The following is a 23,816-nucleotide window of genomic DNA, read 5'->3' on the forward strand; positions in this document are numbered from 1 at the left end:
GTGTTTGATGATACCAAGTCCTGTTTTCAAGTGCTTCTCTTAGTGATCATATCTTATTTTAGTGTTTTGACATTTCCCTTTAAAGTCACAGTTACTAGCCAAAACCGGGGAATTTTCCCTTAAGAAGATGTTTGTCTACATATCTACAAGTTTATTTTACATGTGTTTGCTTCCAAGTTAAAAAAAAATCCAAAAACATTTTACCTTTAAAATAAAAACCTTCACTACAACATATGCTTTAATGTAAATATGCATCTAAAAAATTACAGTGAAAACTAAAAGACCCATACAGTATTTATATAAATTCTTCTGTGCTGAATTTTCTCAGTGTCCTTTGCTCTGACCTGGAGCTTGCGGAGCTGCTTGATAGCCTCATCACGTCCCTTATTGGCTGTCTCGATCTGTCCCTCCAGATCTTTCATGTCTATCTCCAGCTTCTTCTTGGCTGCTGCTGCTGTGGCCCTCTGCTTACGTTCATCCTCCAACTCCGTCTCCAACTCACGGACCTGCAGCCAGTGTGCATCATTGCAATGATTACTGACGCTGAAATAGCATTCTTTGATAATAAATCATTCACATCCTTCTGGTATAAGAATGAAGGCTTTTATTTACCTGCTTGATCAGCTGCCTCTTCTTCTCCTCTCCCATCTCATCTCTTCCCTGGAGGTCTCTCTCAAACTGGGCCTTCAGAGCCTGCATGTTGACCTCCAGACGCAACTTGGCATCCTCAGCCGCCTGCAGTTCGTCCTCTAGCTCCTCCAGCTGCGTCTTCATCTCCTCCACCTGGGCTTCCAGGCCTCGTTTGGACTTCTCCAGCTCATGGACCTTCCATCAATACATTTTAAATTAACTGGAAAGCTCTAGACACTGTAAACATATACCTGTAACTACAGACTTTCAGCCTGCAGATCTATTGACCAGTGCCAAGTGAGTGAAAGATGTTCCAACACTAACATTTTTTCCCACATCATCCTTGGAGCTGATCAGGTCCTCCATCTCTGCTTTTAGGGCCTTGTTGGCTCTCTCCAGCTCCTCTCTGGAGTCCTGAGCCTCTTCTAGAGCCCTTGCCAGGGACAGAGCTTTGGTCTCCTTCTCTCTGGCCTCAGCTTCAGCACGGTCTCGCTCGTCTGCATATTTACTGGAGACACTCTTCTCTTCGGCCAGCATCTGGAGATCAAAGAAACAAATAACTATGAATTTAACAAATCTGTTTTACTGTGCATATACTCTTATATAATAAAGTCACAATCTTGACTACAATTAACTGTGAAATTCTAAAAACAGGCTCAATCCCATGAATGATATTTTAAAAGCTTGTTTTCTGGTTTAGCAGACCTGGTCAAACTTCTTCTGTTTCTTCTCCAGGTTTGAAACGTTCTGCCTCTGGTTGTCCAGATCCATCAGCGTGTCCTCCAGCTCCTGCTGCAGACGATTTTTGGTCTTCTCCAGCTTGTCGTATGCTGAGGCCTTCTCTTCATACTGAGTGTTCGCTGCCTCCAAATCTCTCTGCAGACGCTTCTTTCCTTCCTCCAGCAGCTCAATGTTGCCTGACATTTCATCCATCTTCTTCTTTGCATCTGATAGCTGCACACAAAGCAAAACTGTTATGTAACAGAGAGGAATCTTCTACATGGTACAAGAGTGTTTTCTTGTTATGAGCTTTAGCTTACAGTAAACCTTCACTCCAATATCGCTCCAGTTTTTTCCCATCATATTATCTTTATTTTGCTCCCGCCAATTTCTCTTAAAGTCTTAATCAACAGAGTTCGGCCTCTGACCTGGATGTTGAGAGTGGACACGTGTCTCTCCACGTTCCTCTTTGCCTCCATCTCCTCTTCAAGCTGCTCCTGTAGGCTGTTCTTGTCGTCTTCCGCCTGTCGCAGCTTTGTGGAGAACTGCAATTTCTGGCGTGTCTCCTCAGCCAGCAGCTCCTGTTAGACACAAGAGTTCAGTAGTCAGTGCGTTTGTTCTAAAGTTTAATATATTTCATCGTCACAGCAAAGACTAAATGTTTGTGTGGTGTTATTAACAACATGTTAAGAGTAAACGTTCGGTTACCTGAGAGTCTTGGAGTTGGGAGGTAAGGCTGGCCACGTCTTTGCTCAGTTTGATGTTCTTTCCTTCTGCTTCATTCAGTAGGTTTGTCACACTCTCCAGTTCAATCTGTACAGGAATAAAAATTATGTGTTTGTTACTTTTTCAAGCGTAGTTTTGTGGCATTCTTTTTTTAATGATTCACATTTTTTTCCAGTTGTTAAATAATTAGTGAAAGTGATTTACAGTGATCTTGGAGCAGCGCTCTGTCAGCTCAGCCTTCTGCTTCTCGCTGTCGTTGAAGCGGGACTGAAGATCCGTCACCTGACCTTCTAGCTTCTTCCTCTTGTTCTCCCCATCTTGCTTGGCCTGGGTCAGTGAGCGTACCTCCATAGTTAGCTCTGACGTTTCCTTCTCCAGAGCTTGTTTTGCTTTCTCCAGGTTTGACTTGACCTGAGCAGAGGAAAATAAAGAGAATCCTCAATATGAAATTAAAGAAATAAAAAGCTAATGACAGCTGGGTATTAAGAATGATTCATAAAATAGTGGCCTTACTCGTTTTGACTGTTCCAGCTGCTCACTGAGCTCCTCAACAGCCTGAGTGTGTTTCTGTCTCATCTCATGTATTTGAGCCTCGTGGGTCCGGTTCTCCTCCTCAATGGCTCTCTTCAGCTGGGTCACTTCATGCTCACGTTTGGCTCTGTAGGCAGATACATGGATAATGCAGGTATTTTTTTAAGCATGCACATTTTGTTTTTTGGTTATGTTTTGTTAGTCATCTTTTTCTTCTCTAAGATAGCTTCATCATCTAAAAGGTGAATGTATATACACTTTATAAATTCCTCTGAATACATATTTGTGTAACCTTAGTTCCTGCTGTGTGGCAGTGGTGTCCAGAGTGTCCTCTAGCTCAGACTTGAGGGCCTCCAGCTCCTCCCCAAGGTCCCGTTTGATCTTCTCGGCCTTGTTCCTGGCAGCCCGCTCAGAGTCTAGGTCCTCCTGCAGGTCGGAGATGTGTCCTTCCAGCTCTCTGATCTTCTTCAGAGCATTGTTTTTCTGGGCAGACTCATCTTCCAACCTGTGAGAATCAAGAGTATATTAAACTATTAAAACTGATAGAACTTAGTGTTGTTTTGAAGAAATAAATACACCAGTCTGACACTACCTGGCTAAGGCGTTCTGTAACTCCTCCTCCTTCTTTGCAAGCTGAGCTTTGAGGTCAGCGATCTGGGCCTGCAGGTCAGCGATCTGTTCCTGTAGGTCATTTGACTCCGCCTCCAGTTTGCGCTTAGCTTTATCCAGCTCCTGACGGGTCTTCTCCTCTTTCTTCAAGCGGACTAGTGCGAGAGAGATACCACTCAATGATGTGTATGAGAAATGTGATATGAGTACCGTTACAAATGCATACAAGGTGACTACCTTCTAATTCAGAGATCATGGATTCGTGTTTATTTTTGAGCTTAGTGAGATTCTTAGATTTTTCTTCTTCCTCTGCCAGGTTAGCACTGAAGTCTGCAACTCTCTCCTCTAGCAACTTTCGCTCCTACAAAAACATCACAAAGCCGGTGATGTATTTAGTTTCCCAAGTGACTTACTTTGAAAAATGCTGATTTCCAGTACTTACCTTCAGCAGCTTGTTGTTCTGGTCCTCCATTACCAGAATATCATCCTCCAGCTTTTTGATCTTTCCCTCGCAGGTAACCTTCTCGAGCTGCAGTTTTTGACGAGCGTCTTCCTCTTCTTCCAAATGTTCCTCCAACTCCTGCATGAAAAGACTGAACCCTCAGTTTCTCCAGCAGCTTTATCACACTGTGAAAGCACAGCTACCCGAGCAATAACAACTCCAACTGAACAACAGTGCGAAACAGACATGTTGACCTGCATCTGCTGCTGCATCTTCTTCTTTTCCACTAACAGCCCCTGAGAACGCTCCTCCTCTTCATCGAGCCTCGCCTCCATCTCATGGAGGATTTCCTCCAACTCCTGCTTCTTCGCCGCCAGACGGACCCTCATCTCCTCAGCCTCAGCATACAACTCTGTCTCTGCCTGAAGCTGCTCCTGCAGTGCGTTTCTCTCCTCCACAATCTGACAGACAGGCAGAATCAGCAGACTCTCCATAACTGGAAACTTTATCGAATCAACGCTGAACGGATTCATTAAAAGAAAGCAAAACAAGGTTTGTGTCATTGATGCGCATTTAATCCCTTACCTGTGTATGTTTCAAGGTGATTTCTTTTAGCTCTGACTCAAACTTTGTGGCAACTTCTTTGGCTTTCTGTAGCTCCTCTTCCTTGAGACCCATCTCCTCTTCCTGTCGGGTCACTTGCAACAGAGGCTTAACCTGTTGTTCAGAAGGAAAAGGCAGAATTTGTCATTTCAAAATAATTTTGTAGTATCTGGAAAGTTTCTTTCTCAAAAAACACACAGATGTACTATGGTTTTGTTGCATTTATATGCTTCTAGAGACTGACTAGCTGACCTTTGTGAAAAGCCTCCACCACTGCCAGTTCCTTAGTTTGAGGTAGGCAGCACAGTTCCTCTGGATCACTTTCATAGCTGTCAGCTGCTGCTGTCGCTTGGCGAATGCCCTTCAAAAAAAAAAATACATAGTGCAACATGCAAAGTTTTATTTACGGTGATAACAGCAACAAATAAACTGCTTTAAAGGGGGGGCTTCAATTTTCATACTTTCTGGCCAGGAAGCCTCTAGCTTGGGCCTGGAAAGCAATGATGATCACAGTGATCTTCAAATCTCTCTCCTCCTCTAGTTGAGCAAGCACTCCCGTGCGGAAGAAGATTTTACTCTGTCCGATTCTGTACAGGTTGGGGTCCAAGTCCAGATGCTTGATCTACAAAGACAGGAGATCAGTAAATGATGTGATATATTAAGTTGTCACACAGGATAATTCTACCTTGGTGTGTGTCAATGTTATTGAACATGGATGACAATTTTGAAGTTGTGAACTAACCATGAGGCAGCAGGCTTGTTTTCCGTCCATGAAACCTTTGGGAATAGCGTTAGCAGCCAAGATCTCATAACTGCAAGAAGCCAGAGAGATGTTACACTTAATATGGTGAGAAATTTTGACTGAAATAGTATAGTAGTAGCTAGACCGACCGCTGGCGGAACTCCTGGAAAACGATTCGGTTGGGGAAGCCTTGTCGACAGATCCTGATTCCTTCCAGCACACCGTTACACCTGAGCTGCTCCAAGACCAGGTTAGCATCCAGCTTCCCTGCCTGAGTAGAGCAGGATTGCAGTTTTATTACATAAAGTTTTCAAAAACTAAATACATACAGTATAACTCGCTTATGCTGACCGGTTAGTAATAAATTCATTTTGTCTATGTTATGTGTGTGTTTTTTTTTCATGACTTTAGAAATACGGCCACATATGGAGTGAGATCAATTGCTAATTTATATGATGATGAAAAAGCTCTCCTCTCAATATGCATCTATAGTCATGTGAAAAAAAAAGTTCTTATAGGGTTTTACGCCATCCTGTGAAATACTAAGTACACATTTAAGGTATAGGAAATTAAGAGGATAGATAGCAGCCAAGAGCTGATAATCACACACACTTGATTAATCATTGATCATTAACCACCAGCAACCACCTCTAAAATTATGTTTTATTATTGCTAGTCTAGTAGTTTTGCTGCTAATTGTCTTTACCCTCTTCTCATGGTTCGGGATGATACATCTGACGAAGTTGGGTTGGGTGTTGTGCAGCGTGGTCATGAGTTTTGCCAAAGACTCCTTGTAGAGCTGCCCCACTGTGCGGAACATTCCCTTCTTGGTCTTTGAGGCGCTCGGGCCGGAGGTGTCTGACATCTTAGCTAATGTGTCAAGGCCGACGACTCTGTCCGCTGAAAAACACAAAACAGTGTGTAAAATCAGCTTGTCTTTGCTTTAATGCCTATTTCAGTTTTAAGAATCTAATTGCATATCTTTTGTGGGACAAACATATTGATAAAAGCAGGTAAAATGTGTGTGTTGCTTTCGGGTAATTTGTTTCATTGTGTACACGTCAGATTTGCTTTAATGTTCTTAAGGTAAAATAAATCTGAGTTGTCCCATCTAAAAATCAATATGAAAGAATCAAGGTGATATCTTTAGTTGTGGCTCCAAAATAGTTCAACAATCACTAAGGTTTCTTTTTTCCCTTTTATTTAACCGGGAAGTGAACTTCCTAGATAAATAGTCTCTTTTCTGAGTGCCTCTCAGGGCAAGCTAGGAAGCCCTAACCTAGAAGTTTCTCCAAAGACAAAGGCAAAATGTGCAGAAAAACATTTCTAGGATTTCAGTAAAGAAGAAAATCTAGTTTAGTTGTCGCAGCAGAAGCTTCTGCTGTTTTTATGCCTTATCACTGAGGAGAGTTTGGTCCTTGTCTCAGAGTGGCTTACAATAAACTTATGAGACGGAATAAAATCATATGCATCTCACCATCTTTCCAGAGGTCTTGGACAAACTGGTTAGAAGAATTGGAGAGCAGTGCTGTAACGTTGTCATTTAGAGGGTCCATGTTCTTTGTCAGCCAGGCTGTGGCGTTATAGTCTACCTAAAACAGCAAGACGACAAAGTTATGTGAGCTTTCATGAGAATGCAAGATGATTGTCTTCAAATTAAGATAAACATTATGAAGACAGAACATTTTTCCCTTCTCCTAACTGCCATCATTCTCACCTTCCCAGCATAATGAAGAATGGAGAACTCTGTTTTGTCTTTAAGCTGTTTAGGTTTGGCAAATTTCATGTGGTTGCCCTGTGTGTTTAAAAGTTTCTCCACAAAGGAGATATCTGTGGCTTTGGGGAACCAGCACTCTTCATCCAGCAGGGCCAGGATGCCTGGAGGGTTGTTCTGCAGAGAATATTTATGTGATTAAGAGGCTGTGTAAGATTTAACTGATGCTGTTATTTATTATTAACACTTACTGGCCTCTCAATGAGCTCGATGCAGGGCTGGAGGTCAAGGCCAAAGTCAATGAAGTTCCACTCGATGCCTTCTCTCTGATACTCCTCCTGCTCCAGGATGAACATGGTGTGGTTGAAAAGCTGCTGTAGCTTCTCATTGGTGTAGTTGATGCACAGCTGCTCAAAGGAGTTATCCTGCAATAGCCAGAACACAAAGATGAAGACATGCATATCACATCCACTATCTTTCCAAGCGCTCTGCACCGTAAGAAAAAAAAAATCCTAAAAAAACAGTAATATTCTGGCAGCTGGGGCGCCAAAATAATACCAGAAAATAACTTTCTCATGAAAATACGGTTATTTCCAGTAATGACAATACAGTTTGTTGTCCTAATTTTACATGGGACTTTGCCTTTTTCATTTGTGAATGTATTTTAATAATCTAAATATGCATATATACAGACAAATACATTTAAAAAACAAGAAAATTATGTTTTATTACATTTACAGTGATTTTACATTAATTTACATTTGAAATGTAAAATCACAGTCTATTTATGTAAATTTAATGATATTCTAGAAGAACAGTACAAAACTGGAAAATATACAGTAAAATTCTTTTATATTACAATTTTTTTTACAGTGTGTGATGATCTATACCTCAAAGATCTCAAAACCGGCAATGTCAAGGATTCCCAGGAAGGAGGCTCCTTGGCGTTTAGTCTTATCCAGGGCTTTGTTAACCCGGCCCAGGAGCCAGCGGAACAGTCGCTCAAAGACAGCTTTGGCCAACGCTTCTATAGCAAAGTCAGCCTAACAGACACAGACACACAGAAGAACACAGACCAGACTGTGATTAACACACAGTTATTCCTGTGTTTTTAAACAGTTTCCTCCTTGCAGTACCTGCTCTTTGGTCTGTGCCTTCTGCACCACCTCCCTGCCCACTTTGATGCGAGGGGTGAGGATGGCTCGTGTAAAGTCTGTCACATTGATGCCCTGCAGGTGACACACCTTCTGCGCAGCTACAAAGACAGAAATTTTGTCATATTGGACACAATATTATTTCACCCAGGTGTTCTTGCTGCTATAGATAATACATTTTTAAAGTTACAGCTGGCTTTGTAAAAGTCAATAACCCCTAGTGGGATTTCTAATGGCAGGAAGAAGTTGTGTCTAACCAGTGTTGTCTGGCATGGTTGCCTGCTCCTGGTTCCTCTCTTTCTTGAATTCAATGTTTCCCAGCTGCATCACTGTGGAGCACACCTTCAGGATATCTGGAACAAGGAAATCAAGTGGTTGACTTCACGGGGAAACACTAATAATAATGTTCTTCTTGTTTGCTGGAACATTTCCCCAAAATCAGCTTGTTTTCTGATTTAAATGTAAATGAATGTTGCCTCTTCAATGCAAATTCACAACAACAGTCCAGATTCAGAAGGTAAAGACCCGACAGTATTAGAGCGATGCTAATGCTATGCTTATTACTACGCTGATACCAATTCTGTCCTCTTCTGTGATGCCCATGATATTCATGGCCTCCATGGTTTCCTCATACATCTCATCGTCTTGCTGGCCAGGGAGCTGGACGTGGCCTGCGCTGAGGAAGCGGTAATTACTGAAGGGCTCCAGAAGTAGCTCCTCTGAAAATAAAGAAAAACAGCGACTTATCATCATCATCGTTCTGTGGTCAGTAATCTGTGAATCAGTGAGGCTTAACTTTTTATGAAGATTTTGCTCTCGTGAGAAAATAGCACGAGTGGTCATAAATAACATGCAGGAACGCTTTACTCAGCTTTATTTTGATTATTGTGGTTAAACATCAGTTGGAAGAAAATCTTCTTTGAGAGTTTGAGAAAATTCTTTTCCTCCATGACCTTAAAAAAACATTTTCATAATCCAGCTGGATAAATTGTGACATGCATGACAGTCAACGAAGACCAGAAGTGACTTCCTTTTCCCCTTCCTCCAGTTCCAGATGAGACTTCCACATGACGGTGATATGTACAACACACTGTCAAAGAAGCCCTGCTAACTGCTGCAGCATCAAAGAAGCCCTGCTAACAGCTGAGCAGCAGCATCAAAGAAATCACACACATATTTTGGGTTTATAATCATCTTACCGCGCAGTTTGTCCTTGGCACCAGCAATCATGTAGTAGAAAATGTGAAAAGCTCTTTCTGTCTTTGCCTGTCTGATACAGCGAGACTTCTCCAGCAGATCTGAGAGCAACTGTTAAAGAATAAAAATCTCATTTGTGAGTAGGGGCAATTTAGTTTACAAACCTCTGTTCAGCCTTAAATGATAATTCTTGTTTTAACTAAATAGGAAGAATATAATTAATGCCTTGTGTTTTTTTTTACAAGCCAGTCAAGTTTCAGTTTCTAATGATCTAATAATCTATCTCTCTCCAAAATGTCATCGAATGAGTGCCACCTATTCAGTATCTAGCCAAATGTGAAATATTTTCACAAGCCCTGATTTTATTCCTAAGTTATATGACAGAAAAATGTCCAGAAGAGTATGACATTATGTTTAAAAATAAACTGTCATCAGATATTAGTGTTAATTTTTGCAGTAATCAGTGTATGAATTCTTGATTTAAAGCCAAACATTTATTTTCTGAGGTTATTGTGACTTTAAACAATCTAAACAGTTCATCCAAGTGATTAATAAGTAATTGTAATAATTGTAATAGTAATAAGTAATTAAGTAATTAGCAACAAAGCTAGCAGTCATTGTTTTAAAAATCTCATAGATGATGCAAGTTTGAATTATATACCTAAAAAAACGCCTTTTATAGGAAAAAGATGATTTATAATGGCCCGAAATAAACTGTTATTCAAAAGCTGTCAGCAGATAAACTTTGCAATAACTTATTTGAAATCAAAAAGCAGCACACAGCATTTAACTTTTGGTGCAGATGAAAGGCAACACAAAAAGTCTTCTCACTGTAAAAATAATATGTCTAAGATTAAAAAGTAAAAAGGATACAAGTCTCAATGTTGGCTCCAACAATGTAGCCGGTCACGTCAAAGTTGATGCGGATGAATTTTCCCTGTGAGAGAGATAAATGAGAAGTGAGATCACGATACGTGCAAAAAATATAACTAAGAAAACATCTAAACAATGCGTTCTATAACTTCACAAAACTCACAAATCTTGAGGAGTTGTCATTTTTGATGGTCTTAGCATTTCCAAAGGCCTCCAGGATAGGATTGGCCTGCAGGAGTTGCTTCTCCAGCTCCCCCTAGTGATGACAGCAACACAGAAAAATGTGACTAAGAAGGACTGATTCGCTGCTTGTGATGCAGTGGAGTTGGAGTTTGGTGGGGATGAAGTAGTATAGGGTCAGTATTGATAGGTTAGCGTAGGTCTACCAGAATATCATCAGTGACAAGGGAAAAAAGGCAGAAAACAAGACGAAGGGCACGGGTCCTCACTAAGCAATGAATATTTGGACAAGTACATTTATATCAAGTTACAAAAGGTTAATATAATAATTTCACTGTAGTCTTCTTTGATTTTCTGATGAATACTGGATGGATTACATAACACAGACATGACCAAAACACTCCTCCATCAGTTCTGAGAAACTGTTAAAATCCAGAGAAGCTGTTGTTGATGACGAAGATCAGAGGCTGAGATGGATGAGGTGGGTTATGTTGGGTCACAGGCTTCCAAATACCAGCTGAAAAGCTGTGAAAATATTCCAACAAAGTTTTTTTTATTCAGTGCGTTGGCAAATCAAAATGATTCTGATTCAGAAACATCCTACTGGAGATGCGATTTGCTTCCAGCGTGACTGCAGAGACTGTAGATGCAGGTGGAGCTGGGCGATAGTCAGTAAATGAGGCAGACACCCCGTCACTCTGCATTGAGTTAATCCACCTGATCAAAGTGGTCTGTCCTAGTCTGTATCCAGGTCGGGCGCTGTAGACCTCTACCTAACCTCTCTTGCTTAAAAACACCTCCCTTAGCAACACTGTAAGTGAGCTAAAGCTAGGAAGAAGAGAAAGGAGCACGACTTGTAGCACAAAGATAATGAAGACAAACGATAGCCATGTGAAGCTGTTTGCCAACTTGTGTGAATTCGTTAAGCTCAGTTTCAAAATATGTGGTTTACAGATGTTTTTTACTAATGCTGATATATATTTTTCCATATATTAGAGGACTGTTTTTGGAACTCACTGACAAATATGGAGGTCAGCCACAGCCGTAATTAAAAATAGAAATAATGATAATAAGTAAAAGACGTAGCCAATACTGACTGAATGTGAATTGAAGTAATATTCCCGGTTTTCACATTATTTCACTTCATACTGTATTTTTATGTGAAATTTGGCAAAACTAGTGATATTTTGACAGATATTTTAAGCTTGCTTTAGCAAACCAAACAGACATATAGACATTTCAAAGGAACATGGGAAAATTTAAAAAAGAGAACTAAAATAATTTTGGAATTTGCCTCTTAGAAAAATGCTTTAATTTGGGAAAAGTTGTGTCCTCAATTAAAAGCCAAGTATTTATATTATATGTAAGAAAAAAACAGGAGGATACAGACCCGCTGATGAGATGCAGTTCAGAGGTGGCAAAGCAGAGAAGAAGGTCCTGTTTATTTAAGTCTCTGAAGGAAAAATGAGAAAATAGAAAAGGAAAAAAGATGCAAAGCAAGACAGCATGAAAGAGAAAGTTACAGCTGGTGGGAAAGACTGATCCTTGAGACATAGTTTAAATACAAATATCTAAGAGTACAGATTAGGAGAAACTGCTAAAAAAGTGCTTGAGAATGAGCGGAAGTAAGAGAAAGCAGAAAAAAAAGAGTTTAATCCAATGCTATTTCTGCACAGGCAGTCCATGGGAGCCTCAAGGTCCTATAGAGGACAGTGTCCAGAGATAATTATTCCTCTGGGAGCAAAGACCTTCTGAGTGAGCAGGGTCAGAGCCAAAGGGAAGCGTTGCTTTGACTGACTTTTTCCAATTATTACCCGAGCACCAGAACAGCAACATCAACTTGTGAGGTTTGAGCTGAAGTACCGTTAAAATAATTTATTTATTTTTTGTGAAAGCTTCAAGTTTGTTGCTGATTTTAGTGAAGTCACAATGTTTAAAAGTCAACAGAGTTTCCCAAACTGAGTTTTAAAAACTCCACAAAGTAAAAGTTACAGGACAGCCTCACAGCCCACGTCAGGCCCACTGGCAGTCGGATGAGGAAGTAAGGGAGGGAAGGAAGGAAGGAAGGGGGCGACTGGTGTTTGATAGGTAAAAACAGGGCATGCTCACACTGTGATCTGTGAGAGACCCTTTCACTGTCGGGGAGGCTTGCATATAATCTCCACTGGCAGTGAAAGGGTGTCTAAAGAAGATGGAGGTCAAAAAACTGAACGTAATGAACCGCTTGAGGAGAAGGCAAAACTGGATATCTGCCACTGAACAACACAAGGTTTGAAATGTGACTGAGATTCAGTAATCTGATGATCATGCAGCCTTAATAAACTTTGTTTGATGATGAATATTAGGGTAAACACCATCTAACAGAAGGAAAGTAACATTTGGCATCTGTACTTTTGGTGTAAGCAAAATCAGTAGAAAAACAGGTATTTCGGGGGCAACAGTGACACTATCAATCTTCATGCACTTTTCTAACCTAAAGAAGGAACACACACATGAAAACCACACAGAAAAACACACTCCGGGCATTCCCCTTTACTCACGTAAGCCAACTGTGATCCTGCATGTTGCTATTTGGAGGAAATGGTAATATACAGGATTAAACTGGGTAGTTTCCTATGTCATTAAGAGTGAGGGAACTGGCTGACAGATCCTAACTATCATGGTTTCTTTACACAGATACTTACAGCACTGCTGTCTTTCTTGCCTTTGTGCGAGGAGGCCACAACAGCCAAATACTGGATGACTTTCTTGGTGTTTTCTGTCTTCCCAGCACCAGACTCTCCACTAGGGAGGAAAAAGTTACAGTGGGATTGAAAAAGAAATAGAGAAGGAGAGAGGACAATGAAGATAAGCAATACTGACAGGTTTCTGTTCACACTTCAGTAACCCAGTTTAATTGAATGGAAATCATGTGCTGCAGAGATAACTGTGCCTGACACAAAGCATAATGTTATTGTTCAGACTGTATACTACACACAGGTCCTGTGATAATCTACACAGTTTCAGGGAAAAGGTTATTTTAAAAGGGATTTATTACCCTTTTTCTTATTTGTGCATACTGATGCTACTCACCTGTTGTTCATAAGGGAAGAAAGTTGTCTGAGACCGATTATAAGATTTCCAAATTTAACTCATTCAGAGTTACTCTAGTTAAGTCTAACAAGGTCGTCTACCGATCGGAAGGTTGGGGGTTCGAACTCTGACTCCCCCTAGTCTGCATGTCAAATATCCTTGGGCAAGATATTAGCCCTAAGTTGTTCTCCGATGAATCCATTGGAGTATGAATGTGTGTGAATGCTAGTTAGAAAGCATTTAAAAACATAGAAGACAGTGCTTGTGTGAATGGGTGAATGCGGCATGTTGTACAAAGTGCTTTGAGTACTCTGGGAGACTAGAAAGGCACTATATAAGAATCGGTTTTAAGATGCACCCGAAGAGACAGGAGGGAGTATTTCATGCAACCATTCCACTAGAGCCGAGCTAGCTCTTAGAATGTGACCCGATACTTCATGTTAATATACTTCTTATATTCGTTTATATACCTGATAACTTGATGAAAGTTATATGACAACGACTCTTAGACTAGACAAAAATCTAAAACGTGCTACTGTATGCTTGAAAGGCATCTAATTACTTAAACATAAGCGAGACGATGCAATTTATTCCCCGAAAATGAACTTGGCTACTTCAAATAAAGTTGAATGATCCCAGAGCCATCAGCCACTAGCCAGAACACACAGACATGCTCGGTCATGGGTCCATAAAAGGCATCGGATGCTCACTGTGTTAGGGCCTGGCAGCATAAAGAGGAGTGTAATTACTCAGTCCTGCTCAGGTCTGCTAAGGATATATGACATCCAGGCTGCTATTGCAGGCAGCTGTTAGTGCAGAGCAAATTCTGTTGGGATTTTTTTCCTGATAGTTTATCAAGCTGTCTCATCCGGCTTATCCACAGTAAGCAGCACAGGTTTCACTTGCTGTTATAAGATTATTTGAAAGGGTATGAACGATTACAGAATGGATGGCCGCATTTCTAATATTTGGGAATTTAATTTCATAAAAACATCAATTTTTTCTACATTTTACAAGTGTACATGTGTCACTGAATATCAGGGAAGTAGTATCGTCTTTTAAAGAAGAGGTGGGCAATCATTTTTCCCAGGGGGGCCCCATGAGAAACTGGGACTGTGGACAAAAGTGATAAAATTAACACTGAGCAGAGTTCAGCATATTAATGTGATCTTCCACAGCAGTTCCAGTTTCTTGAGAACTTGAGGCCCCTTGAGAAAATGAATTGCACACCCTTTTTTATTAGATTGACAAATCAAAATTACAAGAACAGACAGGAAGGCTAAATATTTGGCGTTCCTCATTAAAAAATTTATAACTTTGAGCCCTAAGCTAGTCAGAAGTATAGTGAATATTCTTGTCCCATCAGTCTGTTTTTCATGAAAATATACTGAACAGCAGACAAAAGAAACTGGTGACCTTGTGAAGCTGAAATGCCAAAAATTTCTTAGCATCCCAACTATTTCCCATGGCACGTTTTTACTATTATATGGAGCAATCAGGGAAATACAATAAATAATACATTCATCAGGACTCAGCAACCAGAAGATACAGTAGGAATCATTTTAAGATATAATCAAACCCACAAATAAAAGTCCAGACTGGAGCCGTTTTAATTTTGTTATAATAGGTTTGAAACTGTTTTGGTATTTTGTATTAATAACACTGTAATTACTGTCTGTATCTTGATTTGCTTCACCTGCGTCCTGTTATCTATTCCTCTTTGTAGTATTTAGTTTGGATCTTCTTGTCTGCCATCCAACATTTCTCTAATGTTCAAGCCTATTCCTCAAGTTTAGTTCCCTTTTTTTGGTCATCCGGATCCACTTATTTAGTCTACCCTTAGTCTATTTTTGTTTGTTTGATTACTCTAACCTTCACTTTCAAAAGTCATGCTTTTGAATCCTCTTTTGCCTTCACCAGATTTCAGACATGGTAAAACGGTGCATGTCCATCCACAGAGGAAGTATATGAAATTTGTGACAGAAATGTCACTCTGTGTAATTTCCCAACTAATTAACAGCTTAAAATCACACACACAAGTCTCCAGTCACAACATTAAAAAGTGCTTTCACTAAAAATCATTAAGATGCAAGCGGCCCATAATAGATTGTTGTAAAAACAATACCACAAAGCATACAAAGCAATTAAACACAAGTGCATCCACCCACAAGGAAGAATGTCATAAATGAAATTCCACGTATCATTGCTGAAACATTTTTGCCTTTTATGGGTCCAAAGGCCTGATGGGGCTCAGAAATCTTAAAAAGTGCAAGGAGTTGATGTTCCAAGCTGATGGTGTTTCGGCTCTGCGTACAAAACTTTAAACAGTTTTAAATATGGCCTCATGTAAATTAACCTTCTTGTGTAGAAGGTTATTCTTGTGATTGTCTTTATTAAATTACATTTATGACTGAGATATACATGTATAAACAGCAAGATTATATTGTGCAACTAATTTAAAATGGTACATGACAAAACGTGAAGTCACTCCAGCACACAAAGAAAAACTAATTAACTCACTTTGTTTACTATAAATTAAAAGTACAGTTCAGTTCAGGCCAGTCCAAATATCAAGCTATCATTAAGAGACAAAATGAGGCCGTTTGTCCCTGGATGTCCAATTGCCCAGTCAAAGTTCTCAATAATTAGTTTAGAACAAATAAACAAACAAAATAGAGCCAAAACATTTGCAGAGCTAATCTGGTTCTCCCATCAGGATCCAGGGCATACTTCCTGAGTAAGGGTCTGAGAGGAGAGAGGGGCCTCTGGGAGCACCGTAAAAGCATTAAAGCACATCCAGTTTAGCTGTCTTTGAATACAAGATGACTCCATGGTAACAAAATCCGACAAACAAAATCATTTCTTTTTGGCACTAATGGTTGAAACGGTGCTGAGAGACCAAAAAGGTATTTCGTCTGTTTAGATCTATGTTTACACAAGCATTATGTAACTGTTCTTGCACACAAACAGATGTAGCATTCACTCCTGCTTTTATGTGATGTTTAAAATGTAAAAAAACAAACATGCAGAGATGGAACAGGTGAGCATGGAGGAGAGAGATTTTCACTTACGTGCAGAGAATGGACTGGTCTTCACGATCTGTAGAATCAAGAGAGAGTCAGTGTTAGATTATTTTTATTACAACTTATGTTGAATACTTTTAAACATAAAATTCATGATACAGCTAAATAAATTTGCAGTAACTGTAGAATACATTTGTAATTTTTATTGTGCATGATAGACATGAGGGACTTTTATTTTCTTTCTTTTCTTTCTACCACTTATATTCACCATGCAAAGTAGTCAAATGCACTACTGTGAAACCACATGTAATTCTCCAGCAATAAAGATCAATCTACTGTCAAACTTAAAACACCAGCTAGGCTTTGTGATTTACTCCCTTGTGCCAAAGAAAACATGTAACTCTTAAAAATACTTTGATTTTTACACATGAAAATGAACTCTGAATGCGCAAAAACAATGAGTCATTAGACTGTCTCCAAAAATACTCCAGGGAGATTACACGAAGACCATGTAAGGCTAAACTGTAACTGTATACTTCAGTACAAACCACCCCTGGGGGAGTATGGTGCACATTGCTGAAAGAGAGATAACTTTTCTGGGCATTTGTGATCAGAACAGAACAAATGGCATACTAGGCAGCCTCATAAACCTCTATGCAACTGTGCAACAAAAATGACCCAGGGTAGGGTGAATGACGGGAGACAATTCCTCATTCTGACACTGAAGAGTGTCATTTTCATTTTGATTATCATCCACATGTCCAGGACACAAATCTAATGACATGTCTAACTTTGTGAGGTTATTTACTGACACTTCACTCCATCTCTGTGGTGTCAAACGTCTCCCAAAGAGTTCCATAGACTATATAAAACATGGACATAGCGACCATGATGTCACCCACTGATTTGTGAAATTTCATCTCTGAAACTTTGAGCCACACAATTTCCAATTTCTTTTAAACCAGACATGAGGGCCTGTGAACATTTATATGGTCCCCCCTAAACATACCCTGCTTTAATGTCCTTCCTGATACTGCTGTATTCCATAAGACTTGAACTGAGTTCATGCACTCATCAGTACAGTCTTTACTGAGGTCAGAGTGTAAGTAGTTTTCTTATACTGGACATCATCTTTTTTCAACTAGAGGAGTCACTACCTTTCTACCTTTTAGAAAGAAATGTTTAAGGCACTTCCTCTCTTTTATATCTATTGTCCAATCTGACCCACTGCATAGAAAATTAAAATTGCAAGAGAGGAGGGCATCATTTTTGGAAATTTTTCCCCATTTATTGCACCAGGAAACATTGCACTGACAGAATGGATAACGTCACAAACCAAAGCACTAATTGTTTTCAATTTTATAGCCCCCATAGCCTGTAGCCTGAAGTAAGATAGCTAGCCTTGGAGACGTATCCAAAACATTTCTTTTTAGTGACAGTAGACTAACTGAAGGTGGAAAAGCTGTCTCACACGATATGATGATGTTTACTGTCTATTGATTTTAACAGATACTCTATATTTAATTGTCTAATGTTTAATGAACTTCTTTCTACTAAAGAAAGGAAAAATGTTGGTGGTACTACAACAACTTAACTTGTCTGGCACTTGAGATTAAACTGGGCTTAATGTGATCTTGTTCAACAGAAATTAGTCTAACCGCTCCTCTCTAACCCTGTTGCATCATTACATCAACCTTAGTCTCAACAAAACTCTTTGAAGGTGTTTCATAAATTGAGTTTTCACTTTGCCAAACTGTCCTCTCTTTAGAGGTGGAAAATTTAAAGCGGTCCCCAAGACACACACATACAAGTACACACACACACACGCACACACAAGATAAACCAGCAGCACACTCCTGCACAATTAGGGTGGAGCACTCATAATTTCGTCGAACAAGTACAGTGACAATAAAGGGCTATTCTATTCTATTCTGCACACACAGATACAGTGTCCAGCCTCCATTGAACTGTAAACTGGGGTGGATGCCTTTTCTCCATGTGAACTCCAGTTTGGCTGCTGTTCCACTGGATTCATTCCTTACATACAGACGAAATGTACCCTGTTCCCTCTCTGCACTTCCTAATTAAGGCAGAGTGCAAGACAGCAACACACATAGAGAGAGAGAGAGAGTAAGGTGGCCAGATTTGTGAATTCTTGTAACAAATCCAAAAACAACATGCACTCACATTAGTGAATGAGACTTAAAAAATCTGTGAACCTAATTAAGTCACGAGAATTAAATCTGATTATATGAGTCTCTGCACCAGTAAATATACTGTGAGCACGGAAGGACAGCATGTCAATCATCTGCTGCTGGGGACAGAAAACTCCCCACGGGAATTTACATTTTTATCTCCCGGACATCAAAGACCAAAGTACAATTTTGGAGGAATGGGATCTTGGCCAAGACTGAAGAAGGAATGTTTCAGAGCTTAGGAGACTTATCTGGATTTGCTTCAGTTATGCACCACTTCCAGTTTACATGTGAATTGTTCATACTACAGCACTCAGTGTAGAACATCCTGCTTCATTAGTCACAACTTCATGGGAAATCCTACCAAAGCATCAACAATAACAACTCCCTGGCAGTCATAGTTTTTCTTATATTATTTTGGTGTATAGAGAACCCTTGAGACATTGATATTGTAAAGGTTTAAATTATGAAAAAGACTACGCTTCAAGCAATCAGACCCTATGAATCAAAAGGAGACTTTAATGTAAATGGCCTGCATTTGTATAGCACTTTACTCAGTTCCTGCTTTACACTTTACACTACATTCAGTCATTCACACACAGGCAATGGCAAGCTACATTGTAGCCACAGCTGCCCTGGGGCACACTGACAAAGGCAAGGCTGCCGGACACTGGCGCCACCGGGCTCTCTGACCACCACCAGCAGGCAAACAAGGTTAGTATCTTGCCCAAGGATATTTGGCATGCAGCCAGGAGGCAGCCTGGGATCGAACCACCGACCTTCTGATTAGTGGCTAACCTGCTCTGCCACCTGAGCTACAGCTATGCTCGTTTCCAGTTCCTTTTTTATTCCACTACAGTAGCTTTACATTACAGCTCAAAATCACTCTTATTTATCTAAACCATGACCCTCATTAAAGTTGCCTTTAAGACAACCTTCCTCTGACTCGCTGCCCCTCTCAAACTGATACTTTCCCCCCAGCTTTAAAAATTAAACAGGACCTATCATACTGATTTCACACTCCATGAGCTATTCTTATTCCTGAACCACATGATTCACATTTCAAAATAACACTGGATCTTGTTGTCTCAAATCAAGCTGTTTAGCTGCTATCCCTTCCATTTAAACCAACTGTCCTCTGACTGCCCCTGCCTTATAAACAGAAAGTTTAAACATCAGGTAGGTGGGACTTTATGTGGTAACAGCCTGCGCTGTGTGTCTTAGATCATCATATTAAAGATATCCAGTCTCGCTGACATCATGCAGGTCTAAGAGCAGGACAAACGGCCTGAAACAGTGCTGAGAATAGTTCGAAGCCTGAACTCTGGGCTCACATGGATTACTTGAAATTTCATTTAACATAATCATCACCATTGTAACAGTAACAGTGATAGAAAATAAGCACGAGGAAAACGTATCATGAGTTCACTTAAACCCATATGAGACAGTCTCTTTCACCTTTGCACGAGACTTGAGACATTTTGTTATTTTTAAAGAATGAATATATTTTTGATTAATTGTTTCTTGTCTTTTCTATGCTTTTCTTTATATTTCTCTTTGTGGTTTTTTTTGTTCTTATTTTTCGCTGCCGACTTATCTTGATTTCTTTACTCAAGCACTTTAAGTCCCAGTTGTTAAAACGTGACAGCTAAATGGGTGGTCCAAGCTTAAATATCTACTGTCACATATATGATAAGTCCGAAAAAAATGTTTAGTCTGAAATAAATGCAGCAAATCAAAACACATTTTTTTCTTCTGCACATACAGACACAGACTGAACAGCATCTGCTATGTTCCAGCGTTCGTTCTCAGAGATGAACAGAAGATGTATAATCCAAACGCCACATAAACACCAATCCTCCCTTCTTCTTGTTTACTCTTGATGCTGTGTTTACAAACTATAGCTTATGAGGTATTTTCCTGTATCCTGGTTTGTTGTAACGTTAAATCACTCAGTGCGTACACCTTATTAGTAACAGAAAAGCATTAGAAAGCATTAAGTTGCTTTATCAAAGACCAATTAAGTTATTTATATTGTCATTGCCAAACAAATTTAGCAAATTGAAGACAAACTGGTGTTTCAGTATATCTATTTCCAAATTTGTTCTACATATCGGCGCGGTCACATTTGATAGGCTTCTTTATTTTCTTTGATCAGTCATCGTTGATCGTAATGCGTAATGCGATATATACGTGGACTTGCAACTCCCTGTTTTGTGGACTTGCATTTTGAACTTCCACTATGGTTTATAGCTGTCTGTTAGTTTTTTTAAAGCCTGATGTGACTATATCTGGTAGAGCCAGCAAACTGGATGCACAAGGTTCATCCATAAACTACATAAGTGCATCACACAGACACAAATACAGACAGCTCCTGGCTACACTCAGCTTTGACCCCAGTGATGCAAACTTATCTCGATATGTTTGCATCAGTCTTGATATAACTGGGGAGATATTTAAAAAGTCTTCCTCCACAAATCCTTCGCAGGTCGCATTTGAAGGCCAAGTCGGTGTATCCTTCGTGGCCCAACCTATCCCAGAATTCATAGCGCGGTCTAGCCAATTTCAGTATCCAACAATGGAGGCAGCTACTTAGTTTTAATATTAGTCTTTATGGGTCACAAAATGTAGCTGTGTAAACTTCAAATATCTGCTTGGTTTATCAAGACATCACATATTTGCAAAAGTGCTCCGACGTTTTTGGAGACGTCTGTTACCCACCAGCTCAAAGCTGACCGGGAGGTCGAGGCCCACTAGAGCCGGGGGGAACACCGCACTCCTGGCACATCATGCCTCGACCTCCTGGTCAGCTTCGAGCTGGTGGCCTCTGAAGGATGCGGCCTACTTTGTGAGATCTCGCAAAACGTTTGCAAGATCTTGCAAAAGTTCATCTTAATTTTTTTTCCTCCAATATCCCTTGCAGGGCTCCGTACTCATGCATGGGCTGTCCATACATTTCATGCAGCATTGTCAACACAAATAGATTAAGTGATGAATGTAGGAAAACCTAAAGCTGCCGGGAACAGTCTGAGAGGGTGTCAGAGGTTGGTGGTCTTGATGCTACTGACATTTTCTCAAACAAAAGTACCCCGGGTAAAGAAATATAGTTTCAAGTTGTTGGCTTACATCCTAGAACAATTATTTTGCTTTGTATATCACAGTGTGAATCACATACTCTCTAAAGGAATTATAATGACAACAAAATACAGAGCTTTAGAGTACCTGATTACTTGTTTGGATCTCTTCAAGCTTTTTAGCATTGAAGTTCATAGTTCATTCAGGTGTGTACTTCAATACTGTAATAATGACCCTATCAGAATTGACAGCTGTGCATGTATGTGTGAGGCCTGTACAGTAGTGGAAGAAATTATAACACAACTTTCTTTGATGGTTTCCAAACAATAACTCTCTAAATTACAGTAACTCCTGTCCAAACATCCTGTTTAGGAAGGAAACTCCTCAAACCAAAGGACAAAAGTCTCAGGCTCATTTAATAGGACCAATAAACTTGTTAAATCTTTGGCATTTACACTCCCTAAGAATTTTTTTTTAAATAAGCAAGAGGGTTTTCTGAAACAGGAAATGTTTTATTGCCCTCCACCCATCTCTCAACCATCTCACAATCCAGATGTCAAGTCCTCTGAGAGAACACATCGTCATATCAACATAAAATCCAGTGGGCAAGACCCCCTGGAAACACAGACTCTGATTCTATGGGAAACCAGCCACTCTGAATCACTGCAGGGACATTTACTGTAAGCATGACCAAGACTGCTACCATCACCTCTATGAGACCAAAATACTATTTTGGAGTTGTTTTTCATACCAGTTTACATTTTAATGAGTGTATTTTTTGTTCTCACTACATTATAAACATGGCTCTGCATTTTAAGCCATCAGTTTCATGGATTAATTTGCAGTTTTGTCAACCACTTTGTCAACATGACAGTGTGATAAGCCTGTCGTCACCAAGAGCCACCACAACTCACCCACAACAAGCTCTTAAAGCTGCCAACAAACAGCTCAATTTGACACAGCTTACTTAAGAGCTTCAGCAGCTAACGCCTGCAGATTTTATTCAGTTATGTGTGAGGCCTGCTGAAGATATACTTACGTTTGTTGCTTTCTTGTCTCAGTTTGTTATTATTTATCATTTTGATCTGATCATTTTAGTTTATAAATGTTGTAGCCCATCTCAGCATGTGCTGTGCAAAAGTCAAAAGTTCCTAGTAAAATAGCTACAGCAATTTATTGAAACAATTCTGAATTTATTCATTTATATTCAGTATATAAAGCAAAAACCGAGTTTGCATATATTTGGTATGACCTCCTTCATCATTCAACACAGCCTGAGCTACCAGGGTCAGGCTGTTCTTGTAATGTCTTTAATTAAGCTTCAAGAATAGTTCTCCAGGTTTCTTGAAGGACATTCAAAGCTCTTCTTTGGGTGTTGCCTGACTTTTGTTCTGTTGTTTTCCAAGATTATCCCACACTGCTTTAAAAATGTTGAAGTTTGGGCCCTGGGGAGGCCAGTCAGTGACTGATTACATTCAATTGTGTGTCTTTCTATTCAGTTATGCTTTTATACTGGATGCCAGGGAACCAATACTAGGCTTAATAAACAAAACAACAACAGCAACAAAAGGTAGCCAATGTCCAGAGAAAAACTATAAAAGATCTTTAGAAAACCTGGAAGCTTCAGGAAGGTGAACGCACGCAAAGCTACTGGTCCGGACGGGATTCCCGGCCGCGTCCTCAAGTCATGCGCGGCTCAGCTGGCTGGAGTGTTCACGCACATCTTCAACCTTTCCCTCTCTCTGTCTGTAGTCCCAGCCTGCTTCAAAATGGCCACCATCGTCCCTGTACCCAAATCCTCCACCATCTCCTCATTGAACGACTGGCGACCTGTAGCCCTGACCCCCATCGTAAGCAAATGCTTCGAGAAGCTGGTCAGGGACTTCATCTGCTCTGCACTACCCGACTCACTGGACCCTCTACAGTTCGCATACCGCCACAACAGGTCCACTGATGATGCCATAGCCCTGACACTACACACTGCCCTGTCACACCTGGAGAAGAGAGACACGTATGTGAGAATGCTGTTTGTAGATTACAGCTCAGCATTCAATACCATCGTTCCCTCGAAGCTGGACAGGAAACTGCAGGATCTAGGACTGAGCAGCTCCCTCTGCAGCTGGATCCTTAGCTTCCTGTCTGACAGACGCCAAGTGGTCAGACTGGGCAGCATCACCTCATCCCCCGTCACACTGAACACTGGTGCTCCACAGGGGTGTGTACTGAGCCCTCTCCTGTACTCACTCTACAACTACGACTGCACGGCCACTAACAACTCCAACATCATTGTGAAGTTTGCGGACGACACTACAGTGGTGGGTCTTATCACC

The 23,816-nt window shown here is 40.3% G+C and overlaps 1 protein-coding gene across 3 annotated transcripts in view; it reads right to left on the minus strand.

Annotated features, from left to right (window-relative positions):
• Positions 1-23,816, minus strand: part of myh11a (myosin, heavy chain 11a, smooth muscle) — a 33,079-nt gene that overhangs the window by 3,990 nt on the left and 5,273 nt on the right. For 2 of the 3 annotated variants that reach the window (XM_026170041.1, XM_026170043.1), the window contains exons 4-35: positions 16,265-16,292; positions 12,806-12,905; positions 12,662-12,688; positions 10,105-10,197; positions 9,942-10,005; positions 9,071-9,169; positions 8,447-8,590; positions 8,129-8,224; positions 7,854-7,972; positions 7,608-7,760; positions 6,969-7,142; positions 6,721-6,894; positions 6,481-6,595; positions 5,710-5,903; positions 5,153-5,274; positions 5,004-5,073; positions 4,723-4,883; positions 4,514-4,622; positions 4,244-4,375; positions 3,913-4,119; positions 3,659-3,796; positions 3,454-3,577; positions 3,200-3,371; positions 2,900-3,112; positions 2,590-2,734; positions 2,281-2,487; positions 2,059-2,163; positions 1,779-1,931; positions 1,336-1,584; positions 955-1,167; positions 613-825; positions 345-506 (exon numbers count right to left, since the gene is read on the minus strand). In XM_026170041.1, coding sequence (XP_026025826.1) covers positions 345-506; positions 613-825; positions 955-1,167; positions 1,336-1,584; positions 1,779-1,931; positions 2,059-2,163; positions 2,281-2,487; positions 2,590-2,734; positions 2,900-3,112; positions 3,200-3,371; positions 3,454-3,577; positions 3,659-3,796; positions 3,913-4,119; positions 4,244-4,375; positions 4,514-4,622; positions 4,723-4,883; positions 5,004-5,073; positions 5,153-5,274; positions 5,710-5,903; positions 6,481-6,595; positions 6,721-6,894; positions 6,969-7,142; positions 7,608-7,760; positions 7,854-7,972; positions 8,129-8,224; positions 8,447-8,590; positions 9,071-9,169; positions 9,942-10,005; positions 10,105-10,197; positions 12,662-12,688; positions 12,806-12,905; positions 16,265-16,292 — 4,475 coding nt within the window. The remainder of the gene's footprint in view (positions 1-344; positions 507-612; positions 826-954; positions 1,168-1,335; positions 1,585-1,778; positions 1,932-2,058; positions 2,164-2,280; positions 2,488-2,589; positions 2,735-2,899; positions 3,113-3,199; positions 3,372-3,453; positions 3,578-3,658; positions 3,797-3,912; positions 4,120-4,243; positions 4,376-4,513; positions 4,623-4,722; positions 4,884-5,003; positions 5,074-5,152; positions 5,275-5,709; positions 5,904-6,480; positions 6,596-6,720; positions 6,895-6,968; positions 7,143-7,607; positions 7,761-7,853; positions 7,973-8,128; positions 8,225-8,446; positions 8,591-9,070; positions 9,170-9,941; positions 10,006-10,104; positions 10,198-12,661; positions 12,689-12,805; positions 12,906-16,264; positions 16,293-23,816) is intronic. The other variant, XM_026170042.1, reaches the window with a different exon arrangement.

Source organism: Astatotilapia calliptera, chromosome 6, assembly GCF_900246225.1.
Source record: "Astatotilapia calliptera chromosome 6, fAstCal1.2, whole genome shotgun sequence".
Lineage (NCBI taxonomy): Eukaryota > Metazoa > Chordata > Actinopteri > Cichliformes > Cichlidae > Astatotilapia > Astatotilapia calliptera.